General features: G+C 40.3%; 1 protein-coding gene across 2 annotated transcripts in view; it reads right to left on the bottom strand.

The window, feature by feature from the left end:
- The window catches only part of gart (phosphoribosylglycinamide formyltransferase, phosphoribosylglycinamide synthetase, phosphoribosylaminoimidazole synthetase), a 135,654-nt gene that overhangs the window by 25,258 nt on the left and 89,062 nt on the right, over positions 1–21,334 (bottom strand). For both annotated transcript variants that reach the window (XM_022226874.2, XM_087146574.1), the window contains 2 exons: positions 15,301–15,660; positions 3,725–3,853 (listed from right to left, as the gene is read on the bottom strand). In XM_022226874.2, coding sequence (XP_022082566.2) covers positions 3,725–3,853; positions 15,301–15,660 — 489 coding nt within the window. The remainder of the gene's footprint in view (positions 1–3,724; positions 3,854–15,300; positions 15,661–21,334) is intronic.

Below are 21,334 nucleotides of genomic sequence, written 5' to 3'. Positions count from 1 at the left end.
TTATAATTTACAAAAGTTGGATTGTTTGTTCCACAGTATCAACTGCTACATTTCTTTCATTCCCTCTCCCCCTCACGCCATGATAATCATCGTCACCAGACCACAGGCCAGTGATGGAGGGACTCGAGTGCAGACTCGGACTCGAGTCCAATTTTTTTTGGACGCGTGACTCGGCTTGGTCTTAGGTCTTTTGGACATGGCTTGGCTTGGATTCGGCTAGTGGCTGACTCGGACTACTTACCGAACTTAAATCAAGTCCATTCAAAACTGTTTTTATAAATCAGAAATTTCATTGGAAAAACTGTCCACATCTGTTGTCCATAATTGTTTGGTTATGAACCATCATTTTCGGGTCCAGGATAATGGCAAACATATGTAAAAGCACACAACCGATTTGATAGTTGCCTGTGCAGTGCAAAACAGTTTTCATGAAGGATTGACTTGCTCACAGTTAGTCTTCCTCTTGTGACTTGTGCCAATCAGCACTGCACAACAAATTGAGAGTGGCAGTGACATCATAAAACCCCTGCATACACATTTGGACATAGTAGATGCTTCATTAACCACTTCCTGCCGGGGATTCCGGATCCAGACACGTATGCTTTATATGCGTGGCCGGGGTCTCCAAACTCGGACAAAGGGAACAGGGCCTTGGAACAAAAGAAATGAGAGTGAGTGCTGAACAAAATTTGTGTAGGTGCACGAGCAAACAGGTTGACGTGCGATAAATGTGGTAGCTGGATCGAAATCAGCCTTGTGCTACTGCATTACTTTATAAGTTAACTCAACGACGCCCAAGAATACCCGGTACGCAGCTGGCACCCAAGAATACCCGGTACGCACCTGACACCCAAGAATACCCGGTACGCAGCTGGCACCCAAGAATGCCCAGTACGCAGCTGACACCCAAGAATACCCGGTACGCAGCTGACACCCAAGAATGCCCGGTACGCAGCTGACACCCAAGAATACCCGGTACGCAGCTGACACCCAAGAATACCCGGTACACAGCTGACACCCAAGAATACCCGGTACGCAACTGGCACCCAAGAATACCCGGTACGCAGCTGGCACCCAAGAATACCCGGTATGCAGCTGGCACCCAAGAATGCCCGGTACGCAGCTGGCACCCAAGAATACCCTGTACGCAGCTGGCACCCAAGAATACCCGGTATTCAATTTAGACAAAAGAATGACTTTCTTAAATTTTGGAGACGCGCGCAGTGACCAAAAAAAAAAAGTTTTGTGAATCGCTAGAGGGCGCTATAAATATTTGCACGCAAGAGATCGAGAAAGGAGAGCCGCAGCGCTCAGTACATGCTCTACAGCGTACACCTACGGAAAGGTGGAGCGGGACTAAGAACAGAAGAAAAATTAGCAGGAACCGGTGTCGGGTAAGAGTAAAGAATAGGAAAACTCGACGTGGTTAAATGTATACCATTGTTGTTGTGTTGCCAAAACAAACAAAATCCTTGGTGTGTCCGCGATTTGGGCTCAGGAGGGCAATACTGGGACTCGGGTTCAACAACATGGACTCGGACTTGGCTTGGACTCAGCTTGGACTTGGACCCTCGTGGACTTGGTAGAATTTAATTCTGGACACCAGCATAGACCTCAGGCAAGGTTTCTTTTGAGGTAAAACTTAATATTCTTGAAGCGTTTTTCCAATCTCTCAAGGAATTAAGGCTTTCATCAGTTAATTTCGTAATCGTTATGCCTGCAGGCATTTAGTTTTGAATTTGACACACACTATATTCCTCACTTGTCCAGGTACATGTGATGGCATGAGATATCCAGGAGGACGCCAAGATGCAAAAAACTTTGCTAGAAGACATCATAGATTTTAATTATTTTGTGATGGTGTTCCATGGGAGGCATAACAACCTAGAACATCACACTATGAAAACTATGGACTTTTTTGAAATAAGTAGATTTGGATTAGACTCTCGTTTCGCTGGTTACAGCCATTTTGAAGCAGCGTTCGAAACCACATGTTCAAGCTCTGACCGGAACCAGCAAAACCAAAGTCTAAGCCAAATCCTCTCGTTTTGAAAACGCTCTACGACTTAAATTTTGGGGTGCTGTTCCACAGAGGGCTTAATTACTGGGAACATGATATGCTATGGATTTGTGATTGGTGCTACTGTTCCGTGGGGGGGGGGCATAATGACAGGGAGCTTGCCACAGTTTCGCGGGGGCATAACAACCAGGAACATGCTATGCTATCATTACTTTAATTTGTGTCACTGTTTCACAGGGGGCATAATGACTGGGAATAAGCTTTGCTAAATCTTGAATTTACATGTGTTACGATTCCAGTTGATCCAAATCCTTTTGTGTCTCCCTGAAAAGGTACGTGTGGAATTTACACACGTTCCAAAAACCTATAAAAGACTCCGTAGTCATTGATTTCACTCTCAGTCAGTGCCTATATGCTTTTAGCATGTGCGTTTCGAAATAGCCGGCGTTGGGTCAGCACCTCCTTGTCGTCTACGCCTTGATTACTGCCGCACCGTGGCCAAGGCTGACACCGCTGAGGGACCGTGGACCCTGGAGCGTCGTGGCTCCATGTAGAAGCCGAATCTCGGGGATCGACACTGACCTGCCTGTCTGAACTGGGCTGTTCTGGCGCGGAGTAATGTAAATGCTAATGTAAATGTAATACATGAGAAGTTTAAGTTGCAGCAAACCACTAGATTTACTTTGTTTTAATTTACTGCTTTGCTGATTTAAGTTAATAATTAAATGTTATTCCAAATTAGTTCCTTTATTGTTCTTTGCTCGTATGTTTTAGTGTCCTGATTCCCGTCTTTTGATTTTTCTTCTGCCGTGCATTCTCCGCACGTAACACATGTGTCCTACTATTCTGTGGGCGCAAAATGACAGGGAACTCAGACTGTAAATTAATTGTGGCTCTGTTCTGCGGGGGCATAACGGCAGGGAACATGCTCTTAGTACAATGTCACGTTATTTTGTTCGACTGGGGACACAATGACCGGGAGCAACTAATATTGTTGTCCGACTCGGCAGTAAAACTGTTCTGACAGTAAGTTACAAATTGGAACTCCAGTGTCCAAGTCTTTCATGCATGCTATCTGGCAATAATAATGTACATTATGCAGCAATTTAAGAGTGATTTCATGAAAATTATGCAATGCATAAGTCTGTGCCTTGTGCAACAAATTATGGCATAAATTATGCAATCATTTTAGGTGGCTTGAACTGCAGCGAACAAAGTGAAAATAAATGTTTGACTGACTCATCATGTCCGGTTAAGGCTCATCATTGCTGAACTCAATAAGGTTTATATGAGAAATGTACAACTTTGTTTAAGAGGTAACAAAGAACTTGCTTTGCTGTGACATAACTTCCATATTTTCTGTTGGTTATGACAAAGAAAGAAAAACTTTTCAAAAATGGTGAGCAGAGTTAATTTTGTGACTGTTTGATGACTGCTTAATATTGCAAAGAAACAGCCATTCTAAAAGCCTTTATGGTTATTCAAGATATTTAACATAATTATAACGTTGCACAGTTAAGCAACTTTTTGTGAAATTGAACTTAAGTATATTGTGCAGCTACATGTACATGTATGGCATAAATTTGTGACACAAGGATTCGGAAAGGTTCAAAGTTATGCCATGCTTTGTGAAATCAGCCACAGGGCATTTGGTTCACAACAACTTATTGTAAGTTTTGAAATAACAGTGAAAAGTTGTTTTACCTGTTCCAGATATCAGAACTGCCACTTTTAGCTTGTCCATGCCATCAGTTTGTTGTTTGCTGTTGTCGGTTACACAGTAGCAGGATGCAAGTGATGATGCTAAGCCACACACTGTCACAGCGGCATGACCTTAGATGTGAAATACAATTATAAACATGCATGTGGTTGAAAACAACCCAAAAAATATCTCATAAGCATCTAAACTCATTCATTCTATCAACCAGTATGTCTTCAAGCATTCAAGCCTTCCAAACCTGGTGTTTTAGTACTGTTCTTTCGCTTGAGAGAAAAGTACATACTTTGAATGAGGGAAGAATTGGGATGCAGTACTGAAAGGAAATTGTAGTAGGATTAAATTTGCAAGTATTGTCTGTTATTTCGTGTAAGGTAAAGCTGTATGCATGGATGCACACCTAAACACATTTTGCAAAGGAGCATAGAGTACTGATAACCAACATGTATGGACATGTACGTGGCGAGACATCAAAAATGTTTTGACAATTCAGATGTGTGCAGACACATGAAATGGGCCTTTTGTTCTATTAATCCCCATTCACATCTGTGCAAACAGTACATTCCAGATCTGTTCACATAAACACAGGACCGTGCACAAGGGCTCGCAAGCAAGGCCTACTACATGGAAATATCCAAAGAAAAATGTTTGTTTTTAATTGTCCACTGCTATCCGAGCCCTGCACGCTGTGGTTGAGGATGTACCCACATTCCAGAAATAATGAGCCTATGATGGGGCAAGCTTCCAACAAAACCAGGAAGACAGTTTTAACAGATATCACCTTCTAATTTGCTGAAGTTTGTTAAAAGTTAGAAAACAGAAAATCACATGAATTCCACTTTCGTCAAGCTCACTTCCAACTTGAAAGGGAAAAATTGTTCAGTAATTCCTGAAGAAACAAAACGGTATGTTTTTACTGAACTGAAAAACTACATTGCCGTTTTTTCCCGGTGATTGGGAACTTCCACAGAAACAAAGTATATGGCCTTTCTCATTCAATGGATATTCTTCAGTCCCTGCGATTTTTTTAACCCCTGTGGGCCGTTTTTCCAGTCAATGAAGTGTTTTATCCATCAGTATTCTTTATATCTGTTCATACCATTTTTGGGAAATCAGTCTGTGCAATATTTTAGTGCAATTTTGGATGAAAGTCTTGATATTTAATGCTTTAGACTGCTTCTCTTTTTTTAATTGTTTTATTTCATTTTTTTAATACTTTGTGTTTATTCAACCCTATGATTCTCTTCTCGAGGGATACCAATACTCTAGCTTTTTTTCCCACCCCTCTAATCCCTTTTTTGGCCCTCACAACTCCATTATTCAACTTTGAATTCTGTTTCCTTTGATCTTTGCCCTCTCTAGTCTCCCCAATGTTTATCCCTTGTGTTTTATCCCCCTTGCCTCAGTTCTTTGTTCACACACCCATGTTCCATCATGTCCATAAACATGTGATGTTCATCCTTTTGCCCTTTCCCTCCTTCCCTCTCTATTGCCCCCACCCCCTTCCTTCTGTGTTTCTCTATGGAGCCCTGTTTGTCTGTACATGCATATCCCACCCTTCTTCAGCCTTGTACTGGTGTTTTAAGACTTAGCCTAGTTAAGTTTAGGATGTGTTTTAATTTTTAAAATTTTTATGGTTATTTGTAAATTTAATTCAGAGATTTTATCTATTTCTCATGGATGCCTGTAAATGGCAGGTAATCGCTGTTGGTCATCAGAAATAAATAAATAAAATAAATAAACCTGTCCCCAAATACTACATGCTAGTTTACTATTGGCAAAGGTATACTTATGTAGGCCTAAATGGATTTCCTGGCATCATTTCGTAAAGCTTGATTGCAGACTTCTATTAATCCTTTTTGAAAGAGATAGGTTTACTTCCGAAGAGGCTGAATGAGGCAACATTACTAGAAGCTGTTCCTTGAAATATGTCACAGCTGTTACCATGACAGTATTGTTGCTATAAAGAAAATTTGCCAAGTTCCAACCCAGTGAGCCCATGTTGTTATACTGGGCATTCCTCTCGTCCAGATTGGCCTATCAGCACTACAGCAAAGCCTGACATGCCTGAGCAACAACGCTGATGATGTATCATTAAATCACATTGGTTGAAACCATACATGTACATGCAGCTGCAGTAGCGATCTTCCCTGCCAGTTCCCATGGTCTCTCCTTGGGAGTGAGCCAATTCCTATAGCATCCCATCAAGGCCTGATTATTATACATGTAAAGACTTCAGAAGAGCCTCAGTGAGAGGTACCAGTTTATGCCCTCTTAACAGGGTTGTTTGATTTAAATCACTTGATTTAAATCACTGATGGAATGGAAAAAAATCACCAATAAAAATCACTGTTTTATTTTAGTAACTACTGGTAACCCAGTTACCAGTAGTTACTGGAGGAACTTCAAAGAAAGCTCTCATTAAGTCAAAATTGATCATTTTATGTGCAATGCACATTAGGGGCCTATGTATTCTGAAGCAATTTACATATGAACATGTACTTGTTGTAGCCTATGTTAAATTTGAAGTGACGTTCCTGTACCTACACAGAATTAATTTCTTGCCCGTGTGCCATTAAAATTTACTTTGCACACAGACCCCTGTCCTTAGCTGTTATATAACATTCTACATGTATGCAAATGCCCCCCCCTTCACAGGCCATTGATAAAACCATTTTGTCTCTGGTCAGAATAGCCACATCAGCGATAACAAAGAAACAGTTCACATGTGATATACCTGTATGTCTGTGGATGTAAATAAAGTATACATGTAGTGAGCGTTGTACATGTGAATGGTACCAGTAGTTGCAATAAAAAGGATTGAGAGTGAATTTGGGGTGTTTCAAGCAAATGGTCATCATGGTTAGGCCCAACTGTTATTTATTAAAAATTCTATTTAAATAAAAAAAATCTGATTCTTTTATTTTTTTTTTTAAATCATGATTTTTATCAACCCTGCTCTCTTAATTCTAAAATACACTGCTGGATTGGTACTTTCCCAATAATTGTAGAAAATACTAAAATCTGATGAAAGGTTCTGCATTAATTATAAAAAGATCACAAGGAAAACTGGAGCTCACTAACCCCTGTGCACAATTTGCATGTTGCAGTGTTTCTTTGAGGCATTTTGGTTGGCATTTACGTAAATTCAAAGCCTTTTCATAGAGTGAGCAGTAGCTGATTCCATGAAACATTACACAGTGGCTTACTCCACTTAAGCCACTTTTTATTGTGTAAGTTGCACAACAAATTAAGAGCAATTTCCTGAAACTTACGCAAAACATAAATCTGCATTTGTTATGCAACAAATTATGGCACAACTTACGTAAGTTGTGCTAAACAAAGCCTCATCATTGCTGAACTTAACAAGGCTTGTATGAGAAATGTACAACTTTGGGTAGAAAGTGATGAAAAACCTTTTTGACTATGAGAGAACTGCGACATTTTCTCTCCGGTTCTGATGAAGAAAAGATGAAAAAATTTTCATTACACATGGAGTAGCCACGTAAAAGCCAAAGTTACAAATTACAAGGCCAATTGTGCAGTGATGCATGTACTACATGTACATGATGTGATGAGAATTTTAAAGTTAATATTAATTTGTATCGAAGCTACAAAAAAGTAACAACTTCACAATAAATAACAATACGTACGTAATTATGTTGCCCCTTTGAATGCCAAGGCATGCATGGTTGCCGTGATCGGCCCAAATGCATGTACGCAGTTGCTGATTTGTCTGCGCAGGAAGCAAACCGGAATTGTTTGGTAAAAAGCAGAAAACCATTTCATCTACAATGTAAACATTTGTCAAGAAAAGCCGGAAGATGTCCTTTCTCTTGTCATATTCCTTGCTTTCAGTAAGAACATCTTTGATTTAGTGCTTATTTTCTTTGGGGTCTTCATAATGGTGACGAAGGAATCTGGACAAGGCGAACATGTAGGTGATCACATCATGTACCCTGTATGCATCAACATTTTTCCAAGGTATTGGTAGGTTGGGAGCTGACTAGTAAAAAGAGCAGTGAGTGCATGCTTGTGGGAAAGTCCCAAGGTTTATCAGACAGCTGTTTCATGTAATACATATATTTGAGAGATACATTCCACCTTATAAATTACAAACTTTTCTACAAGAAATTAAAAAACTTGTCCTTCAGATTTTAATACCATTTAACAATAAAAAATAACAGTAACTGAAGTGACCGTTTTTATCTCCGTGATTTATTATTTAGTGCTGGTACCCAGAAACTAGTGTGCGATTAAGCGCAGTACGCTTGTCTCTAATGTGTTCCGCAAGTCTTGTAAGTCGGCATTTATAAGTCCTCTTTTCGCTTAAGTCGGAGTGTTACTGTCAGTCCCTTTTCCATGAAAAGTACAACAAAATCCTTCGCGTAAGTCATTAGAAATTTATTAAAGGCATTAAAATTCACACACTTGCGTCGACTTCTAGCGCACAACAATGTCTTGCAAGTAGTGCTGAGTTATTAAAGACACAAACTGTATGAGCACATGGACATCTATGTGGTTTAAGTGGCATGGCGCGCAATTACAGCAGCCTTACTGATTGTGATTGATTTTTTTTTTCAATTGACAAGCGCAATGGGCTTTGTATCTGGTCTGAGGAGCTCTAAGCAGAAAGGTGCAGCCTGAAAAATAACAGATTTCCTGTAGCCTGTTGGCAAATTCACGAAAACGTTGTGACCCCGTAGAAAGTATTCTAAGGCTTGCCGCTGCTCGGCACGAAATCACCCAACTTTATCTGCAGCAGAATTCAAGCAACAAGACAACTCGTTGTGCTGCAGTTGCGGAAACTGGTTCGCTGTTAATTTTACATGGTTATCATGCACGCCAGTTCACGTTGATGCATTATGCATACTTTGCTGCGATTGATCACTGTGCATTCATCGCACGTCTGCATCTATTCATATTCGTATACGAGGTAAACTTAGTGCGCTAGAAATCTAGCGTAAAAGAAAAGAAAAACATAAGCTTCCGCGGATGGTTACACCAAGGCGTTCGTCCTGGTTCAGCTTATTTGCATGTTTCTTAGCCTGCATGAGGTCGCTCTTCGCCTTGATTACGAGCAGCAGGTGCACTCTGCCGTGTGCTGCACTGCGACGAATGACGAACGCCTTGACCAAGGCTACAGCAATTTGGGAGCATGCCTGGTGGATAACAAGCAGGCTCAGAAGATGAAAAAACCAAGTCTGCCATGGCCAAAATGAGGCTATGAAAACGACTGGACAATTCTGTCTTTATTTTTGTTACAACCCAGTGAAAAAGAGAGAGATTGGCGGGAAGGCATAGGCATGAATTCCTGACCAGTTGTAGCTGAGTGCTATCCAAGCCATAGGGTGAGGGTGTCACAAGCAAAAGGTTTGAAGCTGGTGATTCAAATGAGATGCAAATAGGTCAACATGTGGCATTCCGAGAATTTTGAAGACATGTTTGCCTACCACTGGATGAAGGGACCATTTTGTTGGAGTGATATGGCCTCTGGACAGGGCATTGGTGAATGAATTCTTCTTCCCTACTAGATGAGTGGCCTGAAGAATGATCTGCTGAAAACAGGGACATGCCTCTGATGTAAGAATGCTGGAACTGCCTCGGTGATTCTGGTGAAGACCTGAGGGGCTATGGGATTACCAAAGAGTAGGCAGCGAAACTGGTATGCAGTTTCCTGATTCAAAAAATTAAGGAACTTCCGATGAAGTGAGTGAATTGGCATCCTTCAGGTCAATTGAAGTTACACTCTAGCCTGTTGTTAAAAGACTGGAAAACAGCTGACAGTGTCTCCATATGGAAGTGTTTCGGCTTGATGTAATAGTTGAGCAGTCGCAGATTGATGATGGGTCGCCACTCCCCACACTTCTTTAGGGCAAGAAAACATGTCAAGGTGAAACTCGGGGCAATTCCTTGAGGGAGGACCACAATGTCATTCTTTTCTCCCAGAGAGAGATTTCCTTTTCCAAAGTAGCCTGGCGAGTAGGATCTGTAGGACCCAGCTGTCTGAAGTTATGCAAAACCAATTTTTCTAGGCAACTGCCTATTTCTTGGTATCTTCTTTGGAGCTTGGATGGTAGAAGAAAGGGCATTTGGTAGAATGCCGCAGGTCCCACTTGTCTTCCGCCATGAGATGTTTGGCTTACTGCATCATGGTCTAACTGAACTTTGAAATTAGGGATCAACCGATGTACATGTACATGTAGGTTTTAACTGCCAATCTAATGTTTGATGTTTTTACCATCAATAACTGAAAACGCAACCTGAACATGATGTATATAGGCCTGCTCATAACAACACAAAATCAGTGTACTCGCTTAAAATTTAAAATGTCAGCTTACACATTACCAGTAATAGGATTAGTTTTTTGCTTTTACTTGTCACTGAGTTGAGAGAATTGTGTATATCGCCACTCGCATGATATTGACAGTGCTTTGTTGTATGCAAACCCAACTCACACAGTGCATACACGTACAGTATATGCAGAATGGATACACAGGTCCTCGGGCTGAATCATGGCTAATCTTTGGTCAAGGCACACATGGCACCAGTGCACCATGCTCAGCTCGTGGCTTTGCCACTCACATCGGTGTCTCCGTCGTGCCAACGACAGAGGTGCACGTCGTGCGTCCACGCAGGCCTTGAGTAAAGGCTAAATCGCGGGCTACCTTCAGACTGATCACACAATACCTCGTGGTGCCACACATGGTGTAGTTCCCTGGATCTTTTCAAGGTTTTATCTTACCAAATGAAAATGAAAAAAACACCGCTTTAATTCATGCTCAAATAAAAAATATGACATTTGTGTTTCCCAAAACTGAGTGCATAGTTCGTTCCTTTCTCAATTTAACATCCATGGCATCGGCATTAATATCTGAAGGTTAAATTTTGCCGATCCGATGTTTTGCCGATGTTGCCAAACATTGGCCCAATCCGATGTCTGATCCAATGATTGGTTGGTCCTTATTGTTAAATAGTCCTTGGAGCCAACTGATGGGAGAAACAAGTTGCCAAGGAAAAAGGAGCATCGCAGCAGGGAAGTCCAGGCAAAGCCTAATGCAAATTCCGGAAAGCAAAATCCCAGGCAATCATCCAAAATATGAAAAATCTCCTGCACGTTACTTGCATTTGTTAAGGACAGATTTTGATGACATCCAGCAAGAGCATCAGACAGCAGCCGGGCAAGGGATGCTATTTTGGTCCATGAAAAGTGTGGCAGTCTAAGGCTGTAAGCTTTTTATCTAAAGCCTTGGTCTTAGCATCATAAAAGGGCTTACTGAGGTACATGTATTTTTCACGTCCAAGAAGATCCTTTGCCTCTGATGATAGAGTAGGGGTTGCAAAAAACATTTCTGAGTCAGATTTACTAATAGAACCTGGGCCTTCATGCTACGCTTTTTAGGTGGAGTTGTCTTTTTTTTCTGAACCTGTTTCAAAGAATCATTCACAATATGTGTACACATTCTACATGTATCTGCAAGAAAAGTGGGCTGTTTTGGGTTGGATGTACCCAAATCCCTCTGGTAGGAGGGTCAAGAGGGCTCAACTAGGGAGGGGGAACCGAAGCAGTTTACAGACTTTCACGCTGGAAAATGGAGAGGCCTTCTTCATCGTTGGATGGAAAAGAAGAGAAAGAGGCCTCTGAAGGATATCAGAGTGAGTATATCTACTCCTATGTGTCAGTGGGGACCGCGATCTCTCACAAGAAGTTTGAGTCTGGTTCCTAAGATGATCCATCAAGTGAGAGCGGGACCAAGAACAGAAGCTTGTTTGGTGCCAGAAATCCCACGCAGCTGAACAGACAGTGCGGTCATGGCGGTCATCAGAATGCAGTGGAGGAATGGTTCCGTTTCCAGAGAAATGAAATACGTCGTTAGTCCTCGCAAAATGTGGAGAATTCCCACAATGCCGTGTGTAACGATGGGCATAACCCATGGGGAACATACATGTGACACGTGGATCGTAACCGAAAAGACGGGGTCATTCATAAAACACGACCAAGCATTGGGATGAGAACAAGGTTGAAATTGATGTGTCTCACCAGAAAAATATCGCTGAAAATGTGACCAAGTGGTTGAAGTATTGTAGCTGAAATGTGATGATGTTGGTTGCTGGTGGTGCCCTTGGCCTCTGTGACTGGGAAAGGTTGGTTGGACTGCTGGCTGACCTTGCATCAAGCACCAGACCTTGCCATCGCACATGTGACCCATCGTCCCAAAACCATGCTGAAGTCGGTATTTGTGATGTTGGACAATTCCTCTCCCTCAGCTTTTTTTACACTTCAAAGTGATCTATGTTAAAACGTAATTCTCTCTGCAGTAAGCTTCTTGTGGATAGTGATACAAGTAGCTGTAAAATTCTAATGAAAATCTGAACAGTGGAAGTTCCACTATTTTAGTTACCTGCTTCGGTCTGCTGTAGGGATTGTGGGTCACATATACATAGACATTGGACTCTGCCACTTGCATGAAAATTTATCTAACCGAAGCAAGGAGTGTGTGTTATATACTATAAAATGATCTTAAAAATCTGCACCAGTTTGACATCCACGGCAATCAACGATCATTTTTTATTGTTCCCACATTCGTTCCAACCACACAAAAAGAGAAGCAAAAACCTGATTCCTCACTTGTCACTGCTTGTACTTCAGTTGTCTGGAATAAATTGAGGACAACGTGGTTGATCAAAATGGTCTCTCGGTTATGATTAATCAAATACCTTGTGATGTGTTTAGAATTATAAACTTCATTGTCAAATGACAACATGTTTAATGTGCATGTGAAATTAAAAAAAAGCAAATATATGTGAAAGCATCGATCCAGGGATTTTTAAAAGACTTTCAATCGTCATGTAGGATGACGAAGCTAACAGTAACTACACTGCATGCACATGTAGGCCTGGATGTACCTGCAAGAATGTGAAGGCTCATCAACTAAAGCCCCCATCCATGTAAGTAGTCTTTCCAACACAAATTTTGTCATGAAGAGACATTTTTATTTAATTTTCTGTCTGTCTTTTGATTTTCGGCACTAGCTGCATGACACAAATGATCGATAATCTGAGTTTACTCGCCCACGAAGGCACGACTGCCTGTCTGTGACATGGAGAAGCATGAAGAAGCATGATGTCATGAAGAAATATTGCGATTGGATAGCTGTGTCTTGTAAAATGTACGTCATGAAAACACACAGTGTCATTAGCGGGTACGATAGGTCTTTTTGCAGCAATATGAATAATTCAGTATAGGGCGATTAGTTGGACTCTTGAGATGCGAGAATAATCAAACAAACTTATTTGGGGATATATTGTTATCGGAAATGGGAAGGGAATTATTGTTTTGGCATTTTGTGTAATCAATGTAAAATATCATTGATTTTTTAATTGTGCACTACGCATGTCATGACGACAGTAAACTGGCAAACGATGTCTGTACATAGACATGAGATTAATTTTTGTGAATGAACCTGCAGAAAAATTTGTGATGGCAGGTTTTTTTTTTTTTTAACTAGCAACTATAGAGCTGCATTCGATACAGTGGAATGTACAACCCTTTTTTGGCAGAAACTGTACATTGACTGGTTGCCGCATTTCCATCATGCCTTCGTTGACAACGGTTCGGCCCAGCGGGAATTAGTGTGGTACACTGCACACTTGTTTTCACCACAGTGATTCGCAAATGCTTTGGAGTCACGAAAATCTTTCGCTGTAACAGGAATTTTTAAGATGCTATTTCGCTGTAACAGGTTTTCTACCCATAGAAATGTGCACGTTTTCACTGGGACCACAGATTTGAGTTTGTTATAATCAGAATTTCGTTATAACCGATTTCGTAATAATGAGGTTGACTATCCTTGCAATGCCGGCCACCTGGCAAAGTTTTCTGGAAGCCATCTTACTATCGCACACGCGATAACGTAATGCCTTCTGTAACATAATGTATTATGGTAGAGAAAATAATATACGTGTCACTAAAAAAACTAGGCTGAGTCTCTGTTACACAGCCCTCTGTCGGGGACATATGCAGTGGGTGCACAGGATGTGGCTTGGGTGTCTTTTCCAGTTTTCTTGCACATGTGCGCTGAGATGCAAATGTACAGGATGTACATATGCAAACAAACAGAATTGAGTTGTTTTCTGCAATGGAATTAAGTTGTGAATGCATCCAGATATATCCAAATGGTCAAAACATTCTATCTGATAAATTTGTACAATACACAGATAAACTGCTTCATACCATCATCAAAACTTGATGATTTTTAAATCTGCTTGGCTGCTGATTTAGTTACATGTATGTACATGTCAGGACAGAGATGTATAATCATACCGTACAAGTACACTTGTACTATGTGTGCTATGCATACTTCATGTATGTGAATTTCTTGTGGTTTTTTAAAACAAAATGTACCATGGATAGCTTTTTATCAGAGGCTGCCAGTTTAATTTAAGACTGCTATTGGTATTACAGAAGCATAGAGCTGAGAATATGTTTGTATGTGTACATGTATGGCATGGTATAGAAGGCGTCGTTCATGGCTGGCAATGCTGTTGAGATATTCCATCGCCTGTTATTTATTCTAAGTCAATGCTTTCTCAATCTCAATCTATTGATAGTACATGTATCTAACTGCTCTGATAGTAGTGTAAATAAACATCGTGGGAAACTGAATGCCTCTGAGTAGTTTGTAGGATACAATTACAAAGGGGAAAAGAAGGCATCCAGGAGTGCATTTTAGATTCACATTATTATTCGTAAGTCAGATCACAGAAAAAAACAAATGGACACAAATATATATCATTACCAGGTGCAAGTGTAATGATAAGGAATTCATGCAGCATGATTTGATAGTCATATTAATTTAACATGCAGCCTTAACTCATGTTTTCATGGATCTATTAACAATTGTTGACCAATCTGTTATGGGATATATTTAGAACACCCAAGGGACGCATAGCGCCCTGAGGCACAGCTACGGATGCTATACGTTCCCGAGGGTGTTCAAAACATCATATCCCTCGCCAAAGCGATCAGCATTTTTGTCACACCTCCATCTTCAGGAATTTATCAAAAGAAACAAGTTCAGTATTTCAGAAGATGATAGGACTTTAAAACTATGCAATTAACGTAACAGACGTAAACGATATTGTTTGAAAATGCACTGTCCCCTCACTTTTGTTAATTGCGTAAACTTTAACGTGAAATTAGTGCGGGTACCAGTGAGTACATTTATATATAGTCTCGTTAACAGTCCCTGCATTACCTTACGGGGTCAAGTCTGTTATACAAGCACAATCATCGATCAAATTCCCTGGCAGCCTATGCACAAAATGTATCATGAGTACTGGGTACCATGCAAAACTGATTGAAGGACATGTTCATTCTCAAAGCTCTTCTGTTTCGCACGTGTGTGCATGCACGCACCATTGGTAGAATGAAATGTTTCACGGTGAGTGTGATATGCGGATATGTCGCCCTGTCATGTGATCATTCTGGGCCAATAAACAGACAAGATCCAAGATAGAGGTATGACAATGCACTTTATTTCAGTGTACAATAAAATCTCACCTGGAGATGCAGCTACCACTCTGCCAATATCCCAGGCTTTTTCCCCTTCATCTGTCACCATCTGTATCACCCTGTCTACGTCATCTCCTGGAACCACTACTACTCCTCCTATTCCACAATTGAAGGTTCGTGCCATCTCTTCTTCACCAATCCTTCCACAGGAAGATATCCACCCAAACACTGGTGGCACACTCCATTTATTGGCATCCAGTTGGACAGCAAGGGTTTTAGGCAAAATACGAGGTATGTTGTCCAACAGTCCACCACCAGTGATATGGGCAAATGCTTTGATTTTGCCAGACTGAATGGCTGGAAGTAGGGACTTGGAATAGATTTTAGTTGGAGTAAGAAGGGCCTCACCTATTTCAAAAGATGCAAAGAGTAAAGAGAATGATTTGATGAAAGACAAAGTTTCAGTTTTTTGCCAAGTGAATTCCACCATCCTATATAAAAAATTTTCTCATTTATCATTACGCAATGATGTTTGCAACTGTGAGAACAGTTTAATGAGGTATCAGAAGGAACGGAACACTTCATCTGTCACCAAATGAAATTTTTGTTTCTTCTAAAAAAATGTGAAACAATCTCTTTTTTTTCAGTACGTGAAAAAATCCAGAAAAAAATCCCTGAATCATCTGAATACATCCTAGTAGAATTCCCACCCAAACAAATCCCTGCATCTGTGTGAGTTCGGAAAGTTCATATAACCCTGAATTAAAATATAAAAGGCTCAATTCTGCTTTGTGGCTTCACTGTGTATTGGGAAGAATAATGGAATGACAGGCTATCAATGGCCTACTAATTAAATGACAGGGATTTGATAAGGTGTTGTATCATTAAGTATGAAGTACAGTTATGACGTATTCATGAAGTATGTGAACATTCAAACATGGTTAACACAAGCTAAAAGGGTCTATCCAAAAGGTTTGTATTATCATTCACCAATCACCTCGTGTATTGGGAAGAATAATGGAATGACAGGCTATCAATGGCTACTAATTAAATGACAGGGATTTGATAAGGTGTTGTATCATTAAGTATGAAGTACAGTTATGACGTATTCATGAAGTACGTGAACATTCAAACATGGTTAACACAAGCTAAAAGGGTCTATCCAAAAGGTTTGTATTATCATTCACCAATCACCTCTTACTGCACACGCTGATGTTTGTCCAATTCATGGGACACAAGGTTTATGTAAAAGGAGTATTACAGATCCATTAGTAGGCCCCTATTGGCCTTTACCATCATGTTGAAATTCAATAATTGTTTTCATCCATTAAATTTCCAATAAATAAAACAAAGATGTTGCCAAATGCCAATACAAATAAAACTAAAGAGCAAGGGAACAAAAAGCCACCAGACTGAACCCAATGGCTGTGGGTACATGTACAGAATGGCTAGACCTGCAGCATGAGAGCATGCTGCTCGGAGACAGAAACATTTCTGGTACCCATTTTGTACCTAAGTCTCTATACACAAGCATAATTCATTTTAGTTGGGAACAGTTCACACATGTAAGGACAGGAAAGGGTGTCGTAATTTCCAAGGTAATTTTTGTTTCAGTTTAAATTGGTGGGGCAGGGATTTTAAATGAAACAACTATTTTCTCTAACTTTTACTACAAGATGAGGACTTGTAATTTTTTTCTGTTTAATTTTACTGAGAGACTGATGATTTTTCCTACTGAAGGAAGGGGAGTTTAGTGTGAGAAATATTATTTGGGGAATGGGGATGGTTTATTTTATACTTCACTGACAGAAAATATTTCTTTTCTGAAAACGTGGTGGCAAGGAAACAGTAGCACAATTTGTTTGTGGATGCCTGGTCTTTAAGAGAAATCAGTGATTCTCCTGTGCAAGTCACTCATGCTGCTGTTCTGCGAAAACTTCACTAAGTCAGTAAGTGCACTGAAGATTTCATCGTTCATAGCTGCTGGGATTGTTTGTACCATTGTTTTCTTGCATTCATTCAACCTTGGGTACCATTTCTGATCTACAAAGCCAGGTATATCCATTGTTCGATTCAAATAAAAGCCCCTCTGTCAGGTTAACCCCATCATCCTTTGATGACATAATACTGCAACACCTACTGTCCATCAATTATAAACCCCCTCTTGCGACACATGAGTTGTGTTACGTGATTATTTACTGACTCGGTCCTTCTAAATTTACTGGGATTATAAAAGCAACTGAGGTGTTTTCAAATTGCATTTGTTGTAAAGATACTGTTAATGTTTTTCGACATATCTGGGTAAATGACTTGCTCATTGCATCTTCCGTAGCTTCGAGATGTGCAAGTGGTCAGAAAATTTAGCTTCGAGTTTGTGTCTCCTTCAACAATGCAACACTGAATATTTGTCGAATAAAGAACACTTCATTGTGCAGTGAAGTGACTGCAGTCACCACAGTCACTGCATGACCACTTGCACAGTCGAAAACACAGTCATGGTTCATCACATGTACATGTACAGTTGTACACCAGTCAAAAACCGTCCACTCACCGTCACTGCACATAGTAAATACTTTGCAAATCAAACTTGTTTTAACTACCCTTGCATTTTAGGCATGAGAGTTATTGTGATTGGAAAAATGAGAGGTTAAAATTTTTTTGAAATTGCAGATTTTGTTCAAGAAAACAGGCTTCGCCACAGAGCTCGAGAAGGAGCAGCCATAATGCACGGTGATGCTCAGTTAGAAACATACCACTTTCACAAGGCTGATAGTAAGAGTGATATATTCACGAGGTTAACTCCTCTTTCAGAAAGAAACCTTAATTTCAAACAACCAAATTCTCTTTTCGCCAATTAATTATGGCCATATAACTATTTTCTTATTTAATAATGTTTCTTCTGGCCAGTCACTGTGACTGCTGAGGGACTAATCTCGTCTTGGAACTTCCTTGCAGTTCATACTCGCCCCAACAGTTGAGAGGGTGTCACTGACAATTGGCAAAACTCAGTGCAACCTTGAAATTAATGCCAGCTTACTGATGAATCATGAAATCTCAACAAGGTAAAGAAATGCATACCGGCTGGGATGTTGCCCAGGTTAACAAGGTCCCAAAAAAATACGAATCGTAACTTGTCTCTAGCATCCTGGAATATTCGCACCATGCTTGACAGAGAAAACACAGAAAGACCTGAAAGGAGTGCTATTATTGCACTTTGAGCTTACAAGATACAACATTGATATTGCTGCAGTAAGTGAGGTTAGATTCCATGATAGAGGAAGCATAGAAGAAGCAGACTATACTATTTTTTGGTGCGGCAAAGCTGCTGATGACCATAGTGAGCCAGGTGTTGCCTTTGCTGTAAAGAATAGCATAGCCTCAGGACTGAAAGAACCAAAACTAATCCACGACAGGCTTAGACTACCTTTGTCCAACAGATACTGTACCTTCATTGTCACTTATATGCACCTACCATAACCAACAATCCTGAGTCCATCAACAGCTTCCATGACCAACTTAGCCAGATTTTGAAGTCTATTGTCACTATGCACTGAGCATCAACTGCTCATAACAAATACATATTTAAATGACAAACCAGCTCATTCTTATTCTCAGACTGACATAAATCACAGTTTAGTTCAAAATTCTCAAACGTCATCAAAATTCTGTCAAATATGACGCTCCCAACAAACATTTTGAACTCATTGTATTTTTGATGCATCCAAAGATGTTGGTATAGTTGGAGAGATTGAAAACAGGGAATGAAGAGAGCCGAATCTTCATAATTGTTTTCCATCAATGTACAGTTTTCTTCATGGGCAATTTCTTTAAAGGTCTTTAAATTACATCTGTTGAAAAATACACTGAATTTTCTTTGATGTTGATAGAGACATTTTGTTTGTTCAAGGTATCTGGTACAAATGTGTTTACTTAAAACTTTAACTGAATCTAACTTCCTTTGATTTGCTCTGACAGCCAACCAAATGTCCACACAATGTGCACAGTCTGGCTAATTATCTCTAAATGATAATTTTTATCAGTCTTAAGATGCAAATTTGTCTTTTAAATGACATGTGGAGTTGACTTTTGGTTCAGCTTTTGAAGAATATGCCTTATACAAATAATCAATATTTATGAGATCACTGGTAAGAATGATTTCATGAGGTGACATTCAATTCTATATAAAAGGGTAGAGCTCAGAGATTTGAAGCACTGTCCATAAACAGAACTTGAATTAATGATCCAGCAATAATAGCCGATCCCCTCCATAATTATTTTGTTAATGTTAGTCCAAACCTTGCATGAAATATATACGAGTGTGATACCTCTTTTATAGACAATCTTCCTAACCCAAATCCTTAAGGCGTGTTCCCATTGGACTTTTTCTTCCGTGGGCACACGGAAACTTACCGTGATACTCCTTTGTGTCATTCCTACAGCGCATTCCCATGTGGAATTTTTTTACCGTAATAGAAGGTTTATTTGCTGTGTTAGGCCAAATAAGACCAGCTGATTACACTGCCTGCACTGTACGAATCATGACGAAATCAGCAAAATAGGACAAAAAATGACAAAATCAGACGAATTCAGGCAAATCTGCAACAAAGACGATGAACCTGTACAGGAAAAGCCCCTGCACATTTTATCCGGGCAAGCTTCACTGTGTGTGTGGTTTGCCACTGTACTGTACGCACACAGCTGGAGACTGGGAACCATACAACCATTTTCGCGTGCCTGATATTGATCTCTGTGTAGCAGTAGTCTGGTTCATAGGTTCAGTGTAGTCATGGTTAATCTACATTGCATTGCAACTGTTCACATTGGACTTTTTTGCGCCCCTGCTAACTTACTGTGGCTGCACGGAAATCTTCTGTGACTCTTTTCGGCCTGTTAGTTTTACATTGCAATCGCGGTACTTTGACAGGGATGGTAGTTTACAGTGGGTTCCCATTGGATTTAATTTGTAATTCTACAGGAAAGTCACAGGAAAGTCGCAGTAAGTTAACCAGAAAAATCAAAGACACTGTTAACGACTTTTCCAATTAGCATTATCAAGAAGGTAATTAATTCTATCCTTGATCCTCTTACGTACATTGTTAATTTATCAGTATCAATTGGAGCTTTCCCATCGTATTTGAAAATAGCTAAAGTTATTCCAATTCATGAAAATACTGATATTCCTCCTCCACATTAAGTGTGGGCCAAGTCTACTAGAGCATACCTACCCAACCAGTCACTACATATGCAAATTTCCATGGGCCTATTTGTTATTCGCTGAAAAGATTTGATAATCCCTGGTCCACCCTGACCCCCCACAATACAATGCGGCCTCGCCGCCATGATCATCCTTTTCAAAGGCGACTCAAAAGGGTCAAAGCCAAAAATGTGGAGGACAGGCAGGAGAGGACTCTTTGGGTAGGTATGCTCTAGTAGACCCGACCCACACTTAATGTGGGAAGGAATCTATGGCACTCTACCTACCCAAACAGTCACTACATATGCAGTGTGGCAAAAACTTAGGAGGGGTCAACGACGATCTGCAAGTGTTAATCATTAGTACAATAATATGTACTGAGTGGTGTACAGTTGAATACAGATAAGAGCAATATTGATAGAAGGAAACTATTATAACAAGGTAATTTGTGAGGTCCGAAGGGCCTTGTTATATGGTGTTTCACTGTACTAAGGAGCAATAACTAATAAATTCACCAAGAACAGATTTTCAGACTGACTGTCCCTGTACTCGGTATGCAGGCAGTCTCTAAGACTTCCATGCTGCCAATAGTAGGATCGTCTTGCCATGTGCGGAGTTGCTCTGCAAGACATCCCTCAGGTAGCAGAAGGTGAATGTAGAGGAAGACTTCAAGCATGCAGCTTTACTGATGTCTGCCACGGAAATCCCAGAGAAGAAAGACCGAGAAGTAGATACTGCTCTCACATCATGTGCTCTGATACAGCATTGGCTCTGGTTATCATGGTGTGATGGCCAGTTTGGGTTGGCAAATTCAACGGCCGAGACTATCGAGCGTGCTACGGTGTCTTTTGGCGCTGGGCAATGTGGTTTGGTAGAGGTAATAAATAG

Source organism: Acanthaster planci, linkage group LG15 (assembly GCF_054643075.1).
Source record: "Acanthaster planci isolate LZ-2023a linkage group LG15, COTS_SCS, whole genome shotgun sequence".
NCBI lineage: Eukaryota > Metazoa > Echinodermata > Asteroidea > Valvatida > Acanthasteridae > Acanthaster > Acanthaster planci.
Note: the sequence above shows the minus strand (reverse complement) of the source record. Positions and strands in the feature narration are given on the sequence as shown.